This window comes from Squalius cephalus (genome assembly GCF_949319135.1).
Source record: "Squalius cephalus genome assembly, chromosome: 11".
NCBI classification, from domain to species: domain Eukaryota; kingdom Metazoa; phylum Chordata; class Actinopteri; order Cypriniformes; family Leuciscidae; genus Squalius; species Squalius cephalus.
Window position 1 is genome coordinate 13,637,651 of NC_137132.1, and position 13,169 is coordinate 13,650,819.

General features: G+C 39.7%; 1 protein-coding gene across 1 annotated transcript in view; it reads right to left on the reverse strand.

Moving 5' to 3' along the window:
• Positions 1-1,062: 1,062 nt before the first annotated feature.
• The window catches only part of zbtb16b (zinc finger and BTB domain containing 16b), a 48,581-nt gene continuing 36,474 nt past the window's right edge, over positions 1,063-13,169 (reverse strand). Inside the window, exons 5-7 of the mRNA XM_079885539.1 lie at positions 11,124-11,294; positions 4,225-4,392; positions 1,063-2,690 (exon numbers count right to left, since the gene is read on the reverse strand). Coding sequence (XP_079741665.1) covers positions 2,461-2,690; positions 4,225-4,392; positions 11,124-11,294 — 569 coding nt within the window. The 3' untranslated portion in view covers positions 1,063-2,460. The remainder of the gene's footprint in view (positions 2,691-4,224; positions 4,393-11,123; positions 11,295-13,169) is intronic.

Consider the following 13,169-nt stretch of genomic DNA (forward strand, 5'->3'; position numbering starts at 1 on the left):
GAGAAAACGTAACTATTTTATGAGGTGGTGATTTTGTATAAATTCGTACGATGTGATTCGTACGGTCGATTACATAAGAATTTGTACAATGTGATTTGTAAGGAAACATAAAATTTGTAGAAAAAAGTGAGAAGAAGCCCTAACCCCACCCCTAAACATAACCATCTCTGGGGTGTAAGAAGATCGTACAAAAAAACACAAATGAGATTACGAATTAAATGAAAGTAGTCGAATTGTCATGAGATTGTGATGGTATTTCCAACCCGACCTCATGGGAAAACATAACTATTTTATGAAGTGGTGATTTTGTATGAATTCGTACAATGTGATTCGTACAGTAAAGTACGATTTGTAGAAAAACTTAAGCATGAAGGTCCACCCTGAAATCTAACCGTCAGTTGGCCGTAAACAGGTCGTACTAAAACATACAAATGAGATCTTTCAAATTAATACGAATTAGCCATCAATTCAATATTGCCACGAGAGTGTATTAGGAAATTTCCTGAACACCACCTTTATTCCACAGATTTTTTGGAGAATACTCCAATAGTGTGGAATACATTTAAACATAGTAAAACGCTTTAAATGTAAAGAGCTACAGTTTTAACTCCAACTAAATCATTTGCCAATTAATCAAAACATAAACACATACGGGACGACAGAAATATATACTGTACTGATATAATGTATGCCTTGAATACAATGTAAGTCACTTTGGATAAAAGCGTCTGCTAAACGTATATGCAACGCAAATGTAACGCAAATGTATAGAACGTTGTGAATGGCCATTCCAATTCTGCTTAAATGTCTCGGATCTCTTGGCTTCCGTGTGGGTCTGATGATGTGTTTTTCTGATACCGATGAATTCTGTTGCATTGTGCGGTTTTTAGCAGCTCAGCAGGAAATGAGAAACAAAGACTAGTACAAAAAAAAAAGTAGCATGTGAGGTAACAAAATTAGGCAATTCAAGTAAAACGTTTGAACAGAGATGCCAGAATTCAAAAAATAACGGCTAGCTAACTAGCTAAGTATCTTAAGCAAAACATATATTGACATGTCCACAGAAACATATACTGCATTTCGGTATTTGATTCTAAAAAATAATCTCTTTTTAATTCATAAACTGATTTATGGGTACGATAGTAACAATTCATTAGACTAAAATGCCTGCAATAGCAAAATGTTGCCGTGTGAACGTAAAAATGCAATCAACTCTCATACTGTTTTATTTGGTGTGCAAGAGACTGAAATGAAAGCAAATTACATAGAATAACCTCTCTGTAGTGCTGAAAACAACAACAAAAAAGGGCCTCTGAAACTCTGAAAGTGCACAGTGTAGTTATTTAAGGTTGAATACATGTCCCTGAACATCCACTACGGTTGCTTGGCAGCATAATTTGGATGTACCTCTGAGAAAAGCTGTTTTGTTAAGCACTTTATTACGCTTTAAAGAAAATGACTAATGGGTCCAACCCTGTGCATTTCCTCACACTTACTTATAATAAAAAAATCACTAAAATTGAGGCCTAGAAAGCCTAAAAATGACCTTAAGGGAGCAATTTACTAAAAAGGGTATAATTTCATCCGCTAATGTGTTTAGCTCCTCTGTTTGATCATGTATGCGAGTTTTAAGCTTTGGTCCATGTTTTTATTTGACTCAGAATAGCTCTGTTAAGACCACCAGAAATCTAAATTTGAGGCTTTGAGTTTGTCTGTTAGCTTTGAGAGGTTGCTAGCGTAGCCCCAAACGTTGACATTTAAAGCCCAAAGTATACTTCGGCCGCCTGCGTTCTGTGATTTGAGCACTTGGAGTCAAAATCAACTAGTGCGCATGCGACGAACGTGTCTTTCTGCGCTCACGGCCAAAGGAGTATACTTTGAAAGGCTTGCGCGCACAACTGTGCGTGAGACGGAGCGGAACGCAGAAAATAAGTATACCTGGGCCTTAGCAGACCATGACCATTTAAAATCATGCTTTCGATGTAACTAAAGCCTATTGGATGATCCCTATGATACGCCCCACCTCTAAACGTCAACACAAGTGATTTTTTAGGGTCTTGAAAATCTATGGCTTATGGGTTTCATCCATGGAGGAAAAGTGCAGGAATCCTTATTTGAATAAAACAAGTATGATCATGCAGTGAATTTTTCCAATCAACAGGGTGGAATGCAGACAAACGGATTCTCGTCATAGTGGTGGACTGTACTAACACTTTCTGATAATTCACATCCCTTTATCGCATATCACATTTCCATTTCATAAACATTTTTGAGTGCAGTTACATCCTAAAAATGTGCACAAATGCATATCACAAACAAAACGTCAAAAAAAATTCCACATCACATTTCATCAGTTTGACCACGCGCCCTACTGTCTTTGGCCTGGACCAAAAGCAAACCTTCAGGTGAATTGTCCTTGGGCGCATCTTGCCATTTTCCGTTCCTTTTTGTGGCTCCGTCTCACACGTAGCAGAGGTACAGGTACGTCTTCTCTATCCTCCAGTCTGGGGGCACGTCCTCGGGCTTGTGGGCCTTCATGTGCTTCTGCATGGATGAGAGGCTGGGGCAGTACTCCTGGCAGATGGTGCACTGGTAGGGCGAAGCGCCGTTGTGGGTACGCAGGTGTTTGATCATGGCGGAGTAGTCCCTTGAGCGCTGGTGGCATAGCTTGCACTCAAACGGCTTCTCACCTGTGGAGAACAAGCACAGAACGTTTCAAACCACCAATAATGTGTAAATGACAGAAACAGCTGTGTTGATTAAAGTCAGCATTAAATGGGAATCACAATGCATTTTACCTCCATAATGTGATAGATGTCTGGATCTATGAATGTATTCCAGGGTAATTATCATTCAAATATAACAAGACCTTAAAGGTATAGCGGAGGATTTTCCCGAATTTTAGAAAAGAACCGCCCTCTCCACTTTTTGAAAAAATGCACATGCGCAACACTCTACCTGCTTCCGAGAGGAAACGCCTATTAAACGTATGCACGAGCTAATCATAGCTTACATTAACTTTTACTAGCAGTGATTTTAAATGGATTTCTCCAAATAGCATGCCAAACTTTACCTGTCAAGTAGAAACTTCGCGACTGAGGCATCAGTGGGAAGCCCAACCTGTGTTTTGAGCGCACGCCATCGTGTGAATCGTGTGCATGAGCACGTACAACGGCCTTACGTAAACATATCACCAGAATGATTGACACTTAGGAGGACCAATAGTCTTGATGATCCACCCGGAAAAAGAAAATCCTCCGCTATACCTTTAAACTTACTTCATTTCAGCATTTCTCATTCTCATTACTCTTTTTATTTAAAATAATTGATGATATTTCTAATGCATACTTTTTTTATCCTGAAAAACATATTTAAAAACTTTTTTGGAAAATAATCACGTTCACTGGAAAAGAAAATGATGGCTGGGACTTTAGATGAAAGGTTATCAAGACAGCAACAGGCACCAGATTTCCCACACTAGCTCTGCTTCCTGGCTAGTAAGGTGGAGTTAAGATGCCACCTGGTGTCCAGGACGGGAACAACAGATCTGTGGGTGTGCTGCCTGTCACTGAGCAGAGCAAACAGAGTATTGATCCGCCACTGACAGCAAGGGTAAATGTCAGTGATTCTCCGGCTGGTTGTGTGAAGGAGCAGTGGCCTTTCAGCTGAGAGTTTCTGCTCTTGTTATCTTCACCTGTCCAGTCCCGTGTCTGCAGCCCCGCTTGACACAAAGACAGCAATTATTTGACGGGCCTCCTGATAGGTTAGCTTAGCAGCTGCCTTATTGAGGGCCAGAGAGCAACAGCAATCAGCCTGTAATTCCAGCTCAGCTGAAAGATTTAATATGCCACCATAGTGAGACCATGACCGAACAAAATAGATACAAGGAATTTAATCTAGCGTGGACCCGAAAATGTCAAGATCTGAATTCTTCAGCGTAAAACTGGGGCCTTAAAATGTAATACAATTCATTTATCATTTTACAAAGCTGTTGTCTTGTTTTATTATATCATATTTGCTTGAAGGCACCACGCTGGGTCAAATATCTCCAACTGCAAAGCATGCTGGAAGAGCAGGTCAGTGTGTTCCCAGTGTGTGACTATTAACCTGTGAGCTTCTATGGCTTTTGAAATCACTTGTAAAGTAAAGCAGTCATCAGCTGGACCGCAGGGCTGGGAAGATGAGGTGAATTGCTCTAAAACCTTTGGAATGAAAGTGTCTGACCTGTGTGGACACGGTAGTGGGTCTCCAGCTGGTGCTTCAGGCTGAACCTCTTTCCGCAGCCGTTACATTCATAAGGCTTCTCTCCGGTGTGGATGCGCTTGTGACCCTTCAGCGTGCTCTCGTCACGGAAGCAGCTCCCGCAGAACTCGCACTCGAACGGGTGGTCACCTGTCGTGCAGAGAGACAACGATTAAGTCTTTCACCTGTTTTAATTAAGGAAAGTGGCTTTTTTTAAATTCATTTTACACATTTTTTTCATGGTTTCTAGCACCACTTTTCAGCAGTGCTGCAGGGAATAAATAACACATAAAACACGAGACCAGTGTAGTGTTATGACTCTATTGACTAATGAGCCAGATCTTTTTAGTGAGTCAAAGCCTTAGGCTGTGTCCAAAATCGCATACTCTCTTGAGTGGGTACCCTATTACTTCAAGACCGTTAAAAATGTATGTTCTATATAGTATGTATGTGTGTAGTATGAATGTCATCAGTTGCGTCGCTTCACTGGCATTCACAAATCCTCTCCCCGTGGCCTCATGGGATAGTAAAGTGTCCATCAAACACACACACACAGAATCTCGACACGAAGAGGTTGGCTCCGTAAAGTGCATTGTAATCATTTAATGCACAGTTAGCCGTGGATTATCGCACTTATACCAGGGTAATTTGCTAGCTTAAAGCTGTTATAGCTGAAGGGTAAAATTGACGGTTATTTTCATCAGTTACAGCTTATAGATCTAGCATTCTGTTTGCTTTGAATCAGACACAGACATAAAGTAGTGCGGTAAGATTACATTTATTTGAATGGATGAATTATAGCATTTATTTGAATTAATTAGAGAGAGAGAGAGAGAGAGAGAGAGAGATGAGAGATTTGTACCTGTGTCTTTTCATAGTCTCTCTCTCTATTCACATTGAAGCTGTGAGCTTAAAGGAGAACTCCGGTCAATTTTAACATTGAGCTCATTTTTTTGTACATTTGGAGTGTTGTCAATACAGAGAACAACGACAAAAATCGGTGTTGCCTACACCGTGTTATCCTCTTTTTAAAATTTGCACCCTGTTGACTTCAATGGGGCAAGTTTTAAACCTGCTTTTAGCCTCTTAACATCCTTGATGTGTCATTACAAGTGCACAGGTCATGTGAGTGATTCCTTCGGAGTGAACGCGGGTCAATCTGACTGCAGTAGATGTGAAAGATATGAATAAAAATGATGTTTATTCAGCCAGCGCACATACCTGTATTTACATCCTGTTTTCGGTCAAAGTCCATAGTAATCGATTGTCGAGTTCACGCGCATTGGTTTAGTACCTATGATCATGCGCGTGAACTCAACAATCGATTACTGAGAGACAGGAGAGACAGGTCGCTGTCTCAGACTGAGTACAGAAGCGAAATGAAATTGAGCGGAAGTACGAAGTCTGACGTCGTCAGGCTAATGTAACCCCTTCGTTGCTGAGAAATATAATGTAGCGATTCAGTAGCGAAGCTATTTTAATAGTAAAAGTCGCGGGGCAGCGTTGATAAGTTTCTGTGCTCTTGAATGTTGACTCGCTGTGTGCGAGTGACGTATGTGTATGTGCGCTTCAATAAAAACAGCGCATTAATATAGAACGGTGATTAAACTGACATGGAACTATCTGTGCATAAAACGGTTATATTACACCTTCCAGCCAATCAGAATCGAGTATTCAGAAAGACCATGCAATAAACGTAAATAATACCCACATGAATCGGAACTTATCAAATCAAATTAGCGTTATTTTAACATTATTTACATGCTATTATAGTGTTTATTAATATTTTGAATTAGCTTTTATTTTTCATTTAAATTGTATTAATTGTATGTGATTTGATCATTTTTATTAGCTTTTTAATATTTCTATTTAGCTTACATTTATTTTTATTTCAATTTCAGTTTTTGTTTTAATCATTTTAGTACTTCAAATTCAACTTATTTTATTTCAGTTATTTATTTCATTTAAGTTTTTTAAGTTTAAGGTTTTTATATGAAAACTATTTTTTATAATGAATATTACCAACACTGAATTGAATAGGAATCAAATTAAACTGAATCAACTCAAGAGCTTCATATGAACTAGAATTTAATCAAATATCAATACCCGGCTCTCTTTGTACATGGTTTCTACGCTGGTTGAAGATGGTCATCAGTTCTTCCAAACTGGTTTAGTCGACAGACAGAGGACTAAGGCTGACCTGTTAGAGCTGGTTAACAATGCTTCAAAACATAGCTTGAACTAGCTGACCACCTTAGGCTAGTATGACCTGGATTTTTCAGTCAATCTATATTAAACAACAAGACTAACATTTCCTTAGTGATCACAAAGAACTGTTATTTTTATACATTTTTTTCACATGTATTGATGCAGCTTGCAAAGTTATTAATATCGAGTAAGGTGTTGAAAGGGAATTATCCAGCACATTTCTCTCCGCTGGCTTTTCTAATGTCAGTGATCAGTACGAGTCTGATATGTGGTGATTTCGAACGTCGGCCGATTACTAATTGCTTTCCCGTTCTGACTAACAGCCCCTCATATCATTTCCTCAGACAGCAGCGGCATATAACGCTCGTAATATTTAATACATTTCAGCCCGGGCGGCATGGATTTAAAGTCATCGGCGGCGACCTATGCTCTTCATTATCTCCCTGTCCAAGTGTTAGCCGTGCGCAGGAATAAATTGCATCTCTTGTTATGTTCCGTCATGCTCTGACTTAAACCCTCCTCTTAAGAGACAATGCAGAAATTCCCAGAGCACGTTCTCTAAGCCAATCACGGCCCGCCATTCACATTTAAATACACTTCTGGCTGAGATGAATGGGTTTCTATCTGGGTTGAGAGAAAAAAAAACAGGCTGGGACAGATGAGATCCCTAGTGAACAGATATGAGATGATAGATAGAGTGGCAGTCTTTATGCATCTGTATCAACTTATCCGATGCACCTTCTGAAAGCCCTTCAGCCTGTCTGTCATTAAAGTTAATTGCCCAGAGGCGGGCAGCAGGCAGGCCAGACTCACAACACCACAGGCATGCTAATGCGCTAACCCCATCTACTGTGTGCGCATTCTGAACAAGTCACTGGCATCAACTACCCATTGGAGGAAATATCCACAGGTATCAGCTTCAGTGTGTTTCCAAGTCTATTGTTGTGCTGACAATGTCATACAAGTTAAATGCGGCGTCAATACACATTAAAGTGTTTTATTGATGCCGGCACGTTTTAGGTTATTCACTACTGGTGCATAATAAATAAAAAGGAGTGCATTTTACATTCTTAAATATTGAATAAGCTTTGCCCTGCCTGACAAAATGGCTTGAAAGTCATGGCCGACCGACCTGAAGAGACTGTCTGTGCCATGAGCAATGTGAGCTTTGTGCTCTGTACCATCAAACACAGCTGTGAACATAGACAGCCGCCACTGTCTGCAAATGGTCTGGCAGTGAAATGGAGAGCGAACAGGAATGGCATATTAATGAGAACAGGCTGCATGTTCAGAATAAAGAGAGGAGCAACTGGAGATGCACGGAGCCCATTGTTTGATTTGCCCCTCGCATTGTAAATACAATGCGGATCATATGAAATATACAGGTGGATGTTGTCAAATGTCCACCTACCTGTTATGTTGTGAGTAATTTTGTATTTGTTGGTTATGATTTTGTTATTGCATCCTAAAAACATGCTACTATACTATATTACTATAAGACAGGATTTATGAAAAGACCAGATGATTTATTCTGGTTAGTGTTGGTGGACCAATATCTCTCGTTGTTCATTAGCAAAAATGCTGGTTAACCAGCATGCTTTTTTTTATGACAATGGTTGACCAAGGCAGGCTTGCTGATTTAACTAGTTAGGAGGCCTGGTAGTGACACTACCATAGCATCCAAAACACAACATATACTGGTGACCATGTAGCCTAGTGGGCAAAGATGTGAATTCAGATCTCTTATAGACCCCCAAAGGAAAGACTAATTTCTTGGTTGTTTCCTGTAGATACATTAGCATGATTGATTTAATAAAGATGAAATTGAGTCTTAAAAAATGTCCAAGTCAGCAATTAAAAGTCAGAGATTTCAACAGAAATTATCCATAATCCTCCATTTATCCATAATTAAACACAAAAAAAAAAACAGAAAGAAATGAGAAAACTGATTTGATTTTGAAGAAGAAAGAATTTAGTTATGTCCTGAGACTACATTTGTTTAATCAAGTGCACCTGAGACCTAGATAAGTCTCCTTAGTTTTGAAAGTGCAACCTTTAAAAAAAAAAAAAAAAACAATCCTCCAATTTTGTGAACAGCTACTGACCGCTTATTATACCCTTGATATGTGGTATAAAACACAAAAAAATCTGAATTAATTACGCTTAGCACAGTTTATGTTGTTTAAAAATGCTGCAATTCCACTAAAGAAAAACAGATTTTGCTTGGTGAAATATCTATAGTAGTTGACATTTACTCAGACTCCGTTAGGAGTGTCGAAATGTCCTTTCAGATGTTGTTCTGGAAAAACCATGTACCCGGCGGTCTGTGGCGAGATGGAGCGCATACTTAATGCCTCTTTAAAAAAACAACCTCGCTTCATTTCTGGCCTGTCTTATCAAAAATTTACATGTTGAGTCTAGACTTCAACTGTCTCTGACAATCTTACTGGTATTTCAGGTCAGACAGAGAGAGCGAAAGCAAGAGAAAGATGCACTCTTGCAAGCAAATGGAGTAGGTCCTTTCTGTTCACTGTTAAACCTTACAGATCTGCTCGTTGTTTTGAAGGAAAGAACAGAGATAACTGTATAAATCTGTTTAAAGTCTGTTCTAACTAAATTTAAAGGATGCTGATTTATATTTACTGAGTTTCTAACTAATGTTTGAAGGAGCATATTTACACTCACCTAAAGGATTATTAGGAACACCTGTTCAATTTCTCATTAATGCAATTATCTAATCAACCAATCACATGGCAGTTGCTTCAATGCATTTAGGGGTGTGGCCCTGGTCAAGACAATCTCCTGAACTCCAAACTGAATGTCAGAATGGGAAAGAAAGGTGATTTAAGCAATTTTGAGCACGGCATGGTTGTTGGTGCCAGACGGGCCGGTCTGAGTATTTCACACTCTGCTCAGTTACTGGGATTTTCATGCACAACCATTTCTAGGGTTTACAAAGAATGGTGTGAAAAGGGAAAAACATCCAGTATGCGGCAGTCCTGTGGGCGAAAATGCCTTGTTGATGCTAGAGGTCAGAGGAGAATGGGCCGACTGATTCAAGCTGATAGAAGAGCAACTTTGACTGAAATAACCACTCGTTACAACCGAGGTATGCAGCAAAGCATTTGTGAAGCCACAACACGCACAACCTTGAGGCGGATGGGCTACAACAGCAGAAGACCCCACTGGGTACCACTCATCTCCACTACAAATAGGAAAAAGAGGCAATTTGCACGAGCAATTTGCACGAGCTCACCAAAATTGGACAGTTGAAGACTGAAAAAATGTTGCCTGGTCTGATGAGTCTCGATTTCTGTTGAGACATTCAGATGGTAGAGTCAGAATTTGGCGTAAACAGAATGAGAACATGGATCCATCATGCCTTGTTACCACTGTGCAGGCTGGTGGTGGTGGTGTAATGGTGTGGGGGATGTTTTCTTGGCACACTTTAGGCCCCTTAGTGCCAATTGGGCATCGTTTAAATGCCACGGCCTACCTGAGCATTGTTTCTGACCATGTCCATCCCTTTATGACCACCATGTACCCATCCTCTGATGGCTACTTCCAGCAGAATAATGCACCATGTCACAAAGCTCGAATCATTTCAAATTGGTTTCTTGAACATGACAATGAGTTCACTGTACTAAAATGGCCCCCACAGTCACCAGATCTCAACCCAATAGAGCATCTTTGGGATATGGTGGAACGGGAGCTTCGTGCCCTGGATGTGCATCCCACAAATCTCCATCAACTGCAAGATGCTATCCTATCAATATGGGCCAACATTTCTAAAGAATGCTTTCAGCACCTTGTTGAATCAATGCCACGTAGAATTAAGGCAGTTCTGAAGGCGAAAGGGGGTCAAACACAGTATTAGTATGGTGTTCCTAATAATCCTTTAGGTGAGTGTATATTCATATATTGCAATCCTACCTGTTGCAATGACAAGAGTTTCTCAACGCTTCTCCCTACCTCATTATAATTCAATTACAATTTTTGTTGTCAATTTCGGGTCATTTGATAATGTAGAATGGTAAAAAAAAATGGAGGGGTTTGACTTAAGCGTCGAGGTACCCTGAAGGAAACTGTCGAGAGAAAGGGGGATGTGAGGTAGAGTGAGAGACAAAAGGCTGTCAGAAAACAGTCTAAGCCTCAGATGGGCCGCCCACAGACTGTAGGGAGATAAAGTTTTGTTTACAATTTCCATTGCTGGAAGAAGTCACTGGATGATAAAGTTCGATATGTTCTTGGCATTGAATCTTTATTCAAAAAAGGTTTGACATACTAGCCATTATTAGAGTAAGTTTTCACTCAGTTTGTTGCATAACGGTCATGATAGCATTGCCTTCAGTGTTAGCATTAACTTTTTTTGTTGTTGCAGAAATTAAGCTGCTTCCTGCCTAGGTGGGTGGTTGGTTCTTGGGCATAAATGTGATAACATGTACCTGACTCTGTCGATACTCACCTGGCTTGTCTGAGGACAAGTAAGAGGTTTATATAACCTTAGCAAGACTATATGAACATGCTCCTTCTGAACTCTTTTTAAAACTTTGCCACATATCAGCTAGTGGCCCGCTTGCCCTTTTCTGCATTACACAGAGGTGTGAAGTTATTAATGTGCTTTTAGATGACTCAGATATCGGCAGTGTGAGTGATGTTCAGGTAAAGCTCACCTGTGTGCGAGCGGAGATGGCGTTTGAGCGCCGTGTGGCTCGGGAAAGTGCGTTCACACTCGCTGCAGATGTAGCTGCGCATGCCGGCGTGAATCTCCATGTGCTGCTGCAAAGCCTTCTGGGTCTGGAAACGCTTCCCACACAGAAGACAAAACACTGCCATATCTGAGCCTTAAGAAAAAAGACAAAACAGGAGGGGGTTTAGGAGTAATGCAGAGAATGCAGAATTTGGACTTCATCCATTTTGTAGCTAAGTACAATGTGGCAAAATGAATGAATAAGTCTATATGTTTAGTAATGGATGGGGTAAAAGAGACTTAGACGTATTGCCTTAGTTTCTCTTCTCTCCACAACAGAAACAGTGCTTTCAGTATCTATGGCCAATCAATAATGTATCTTTCAAGTAAAGCTGTCCCTAATTTAAAATCTTTGTGAATGCCCAGTGGTGGGTTCGTGAACAGCAGGCTGGGATTGACTTCTCACTCAATCAATCAGCATTTACAAAAGAGCTCAGAGTTAAAAAAAAAGAAAAAAAAAGCATTAGTGCTTCAGACACATAAAAATGAACCTCTACACTTCACTGACAGCTCGTCTGTAATGCGAGTTTTGTGTAAATGTACTCAGAGAAGTTGCCCGATGTCTGCTATTTCCATTCTTTAAAAGTTTAAGGGCCGACATTGATTACGAAGGGCCATTTAGGGGCCGGGAGTGGATATTCACCCATGAAAACTTTGTTGTCTAAGGTCAAAGATCTAAAAGTAGAAAGTTTTTAAACAAAGAAGAAATATGAAAAAAATTTAAAATGTTTAAGAACCATTTAGGTAATCAAATCAAATCCAATGTATTGTCATTGATCAGGAATAAAATAAAATAAATGGTATTATTACAAATATTTATTAATATTTTAATATTAGAAATTCATGAAAATTTTTCAGGTCAGTTGTCCTTTCAGACTGTTATGCTGAAAACAAAAGTTCTTTTGGAAGCCACCGTAGCTCCGAGGCTCACAAAAAAAGCAGAAGAAAAAACATTCAAGGCAAATCTCGCTGTGAATGCTGCAGAAACACAAATGATGACACATTCTTGAGCTTCATTATATCAGACACATAACAGATATTTGTGTTGTCAGCCCTTTTCAGAAAAAGAAGGGGAAAAAAACGAGGCAATCCAGCACAGGCATAAATATACGAGGTGACTGTGGTAAAGAAAAAGAAAGCACGAGGGGAAGAGAGAGAGGGAGCTTAGCTTCACTACTGTTTAATGTCTTTAGGAATAATTTACCTCTACAACTCCAACTATTTATACCATCACTCAGTTCCACTGAGAGCATCCCCTGCTTCTATTTTTCCTCATTCTTCTCTCCTTCTGTCTCCCTCGTTCGTCTGTGTCTAGCTCCCAGCAGAGCTTTAATGGTTCTGAAGTGGCTGACAGAGTAGCTTAAGCCGAGTGAATAGGGCTGTTAATGGAGCCAGCTCCTCTCTCAGAGTGAGTGTCAGAGACTCGGCTCTCCTCAGCAGCTGCTGTTAGTGGCGCTCCAGAGCTGCCCATTACCCACAGTACACCTCACTGAGACATACAACAGCAGAAAGAGGTGTGTCACCAGCTACTCCTGCAAAAAAATGTGTTTCCTAACACAAAGGGCAAAATATAGAATTTAAGATTTTCAATTCAGTTGGAATATGAATTGCAATGCTCACAAGCTACAAGGCACTGAATTGGAATCTGCATTGGAATTATTAATGAATTGCAATTAAAACAATCATACAGTCACAACAGAGGAATTTAGTCTTAACATAAGTGTTGTGATAAAACAAAATAAACTATTTAATGATATAATTTTCTGTTCATCAAAGAATCTTGAAAAAAATCTATCACGGTTTCCACAATAAAATTTAGCAGCACAACTGTGTTCAACACTCATAATTATAAGACATATTTTTGAGCTGCAAATCAGCATATTAGAATGATTTCTGAAGGATCGTGCGACAATGAAGACTGTAATTATGCTGAGAGTTTAACTTTGCCATCACAGGAATAAATTAGTTA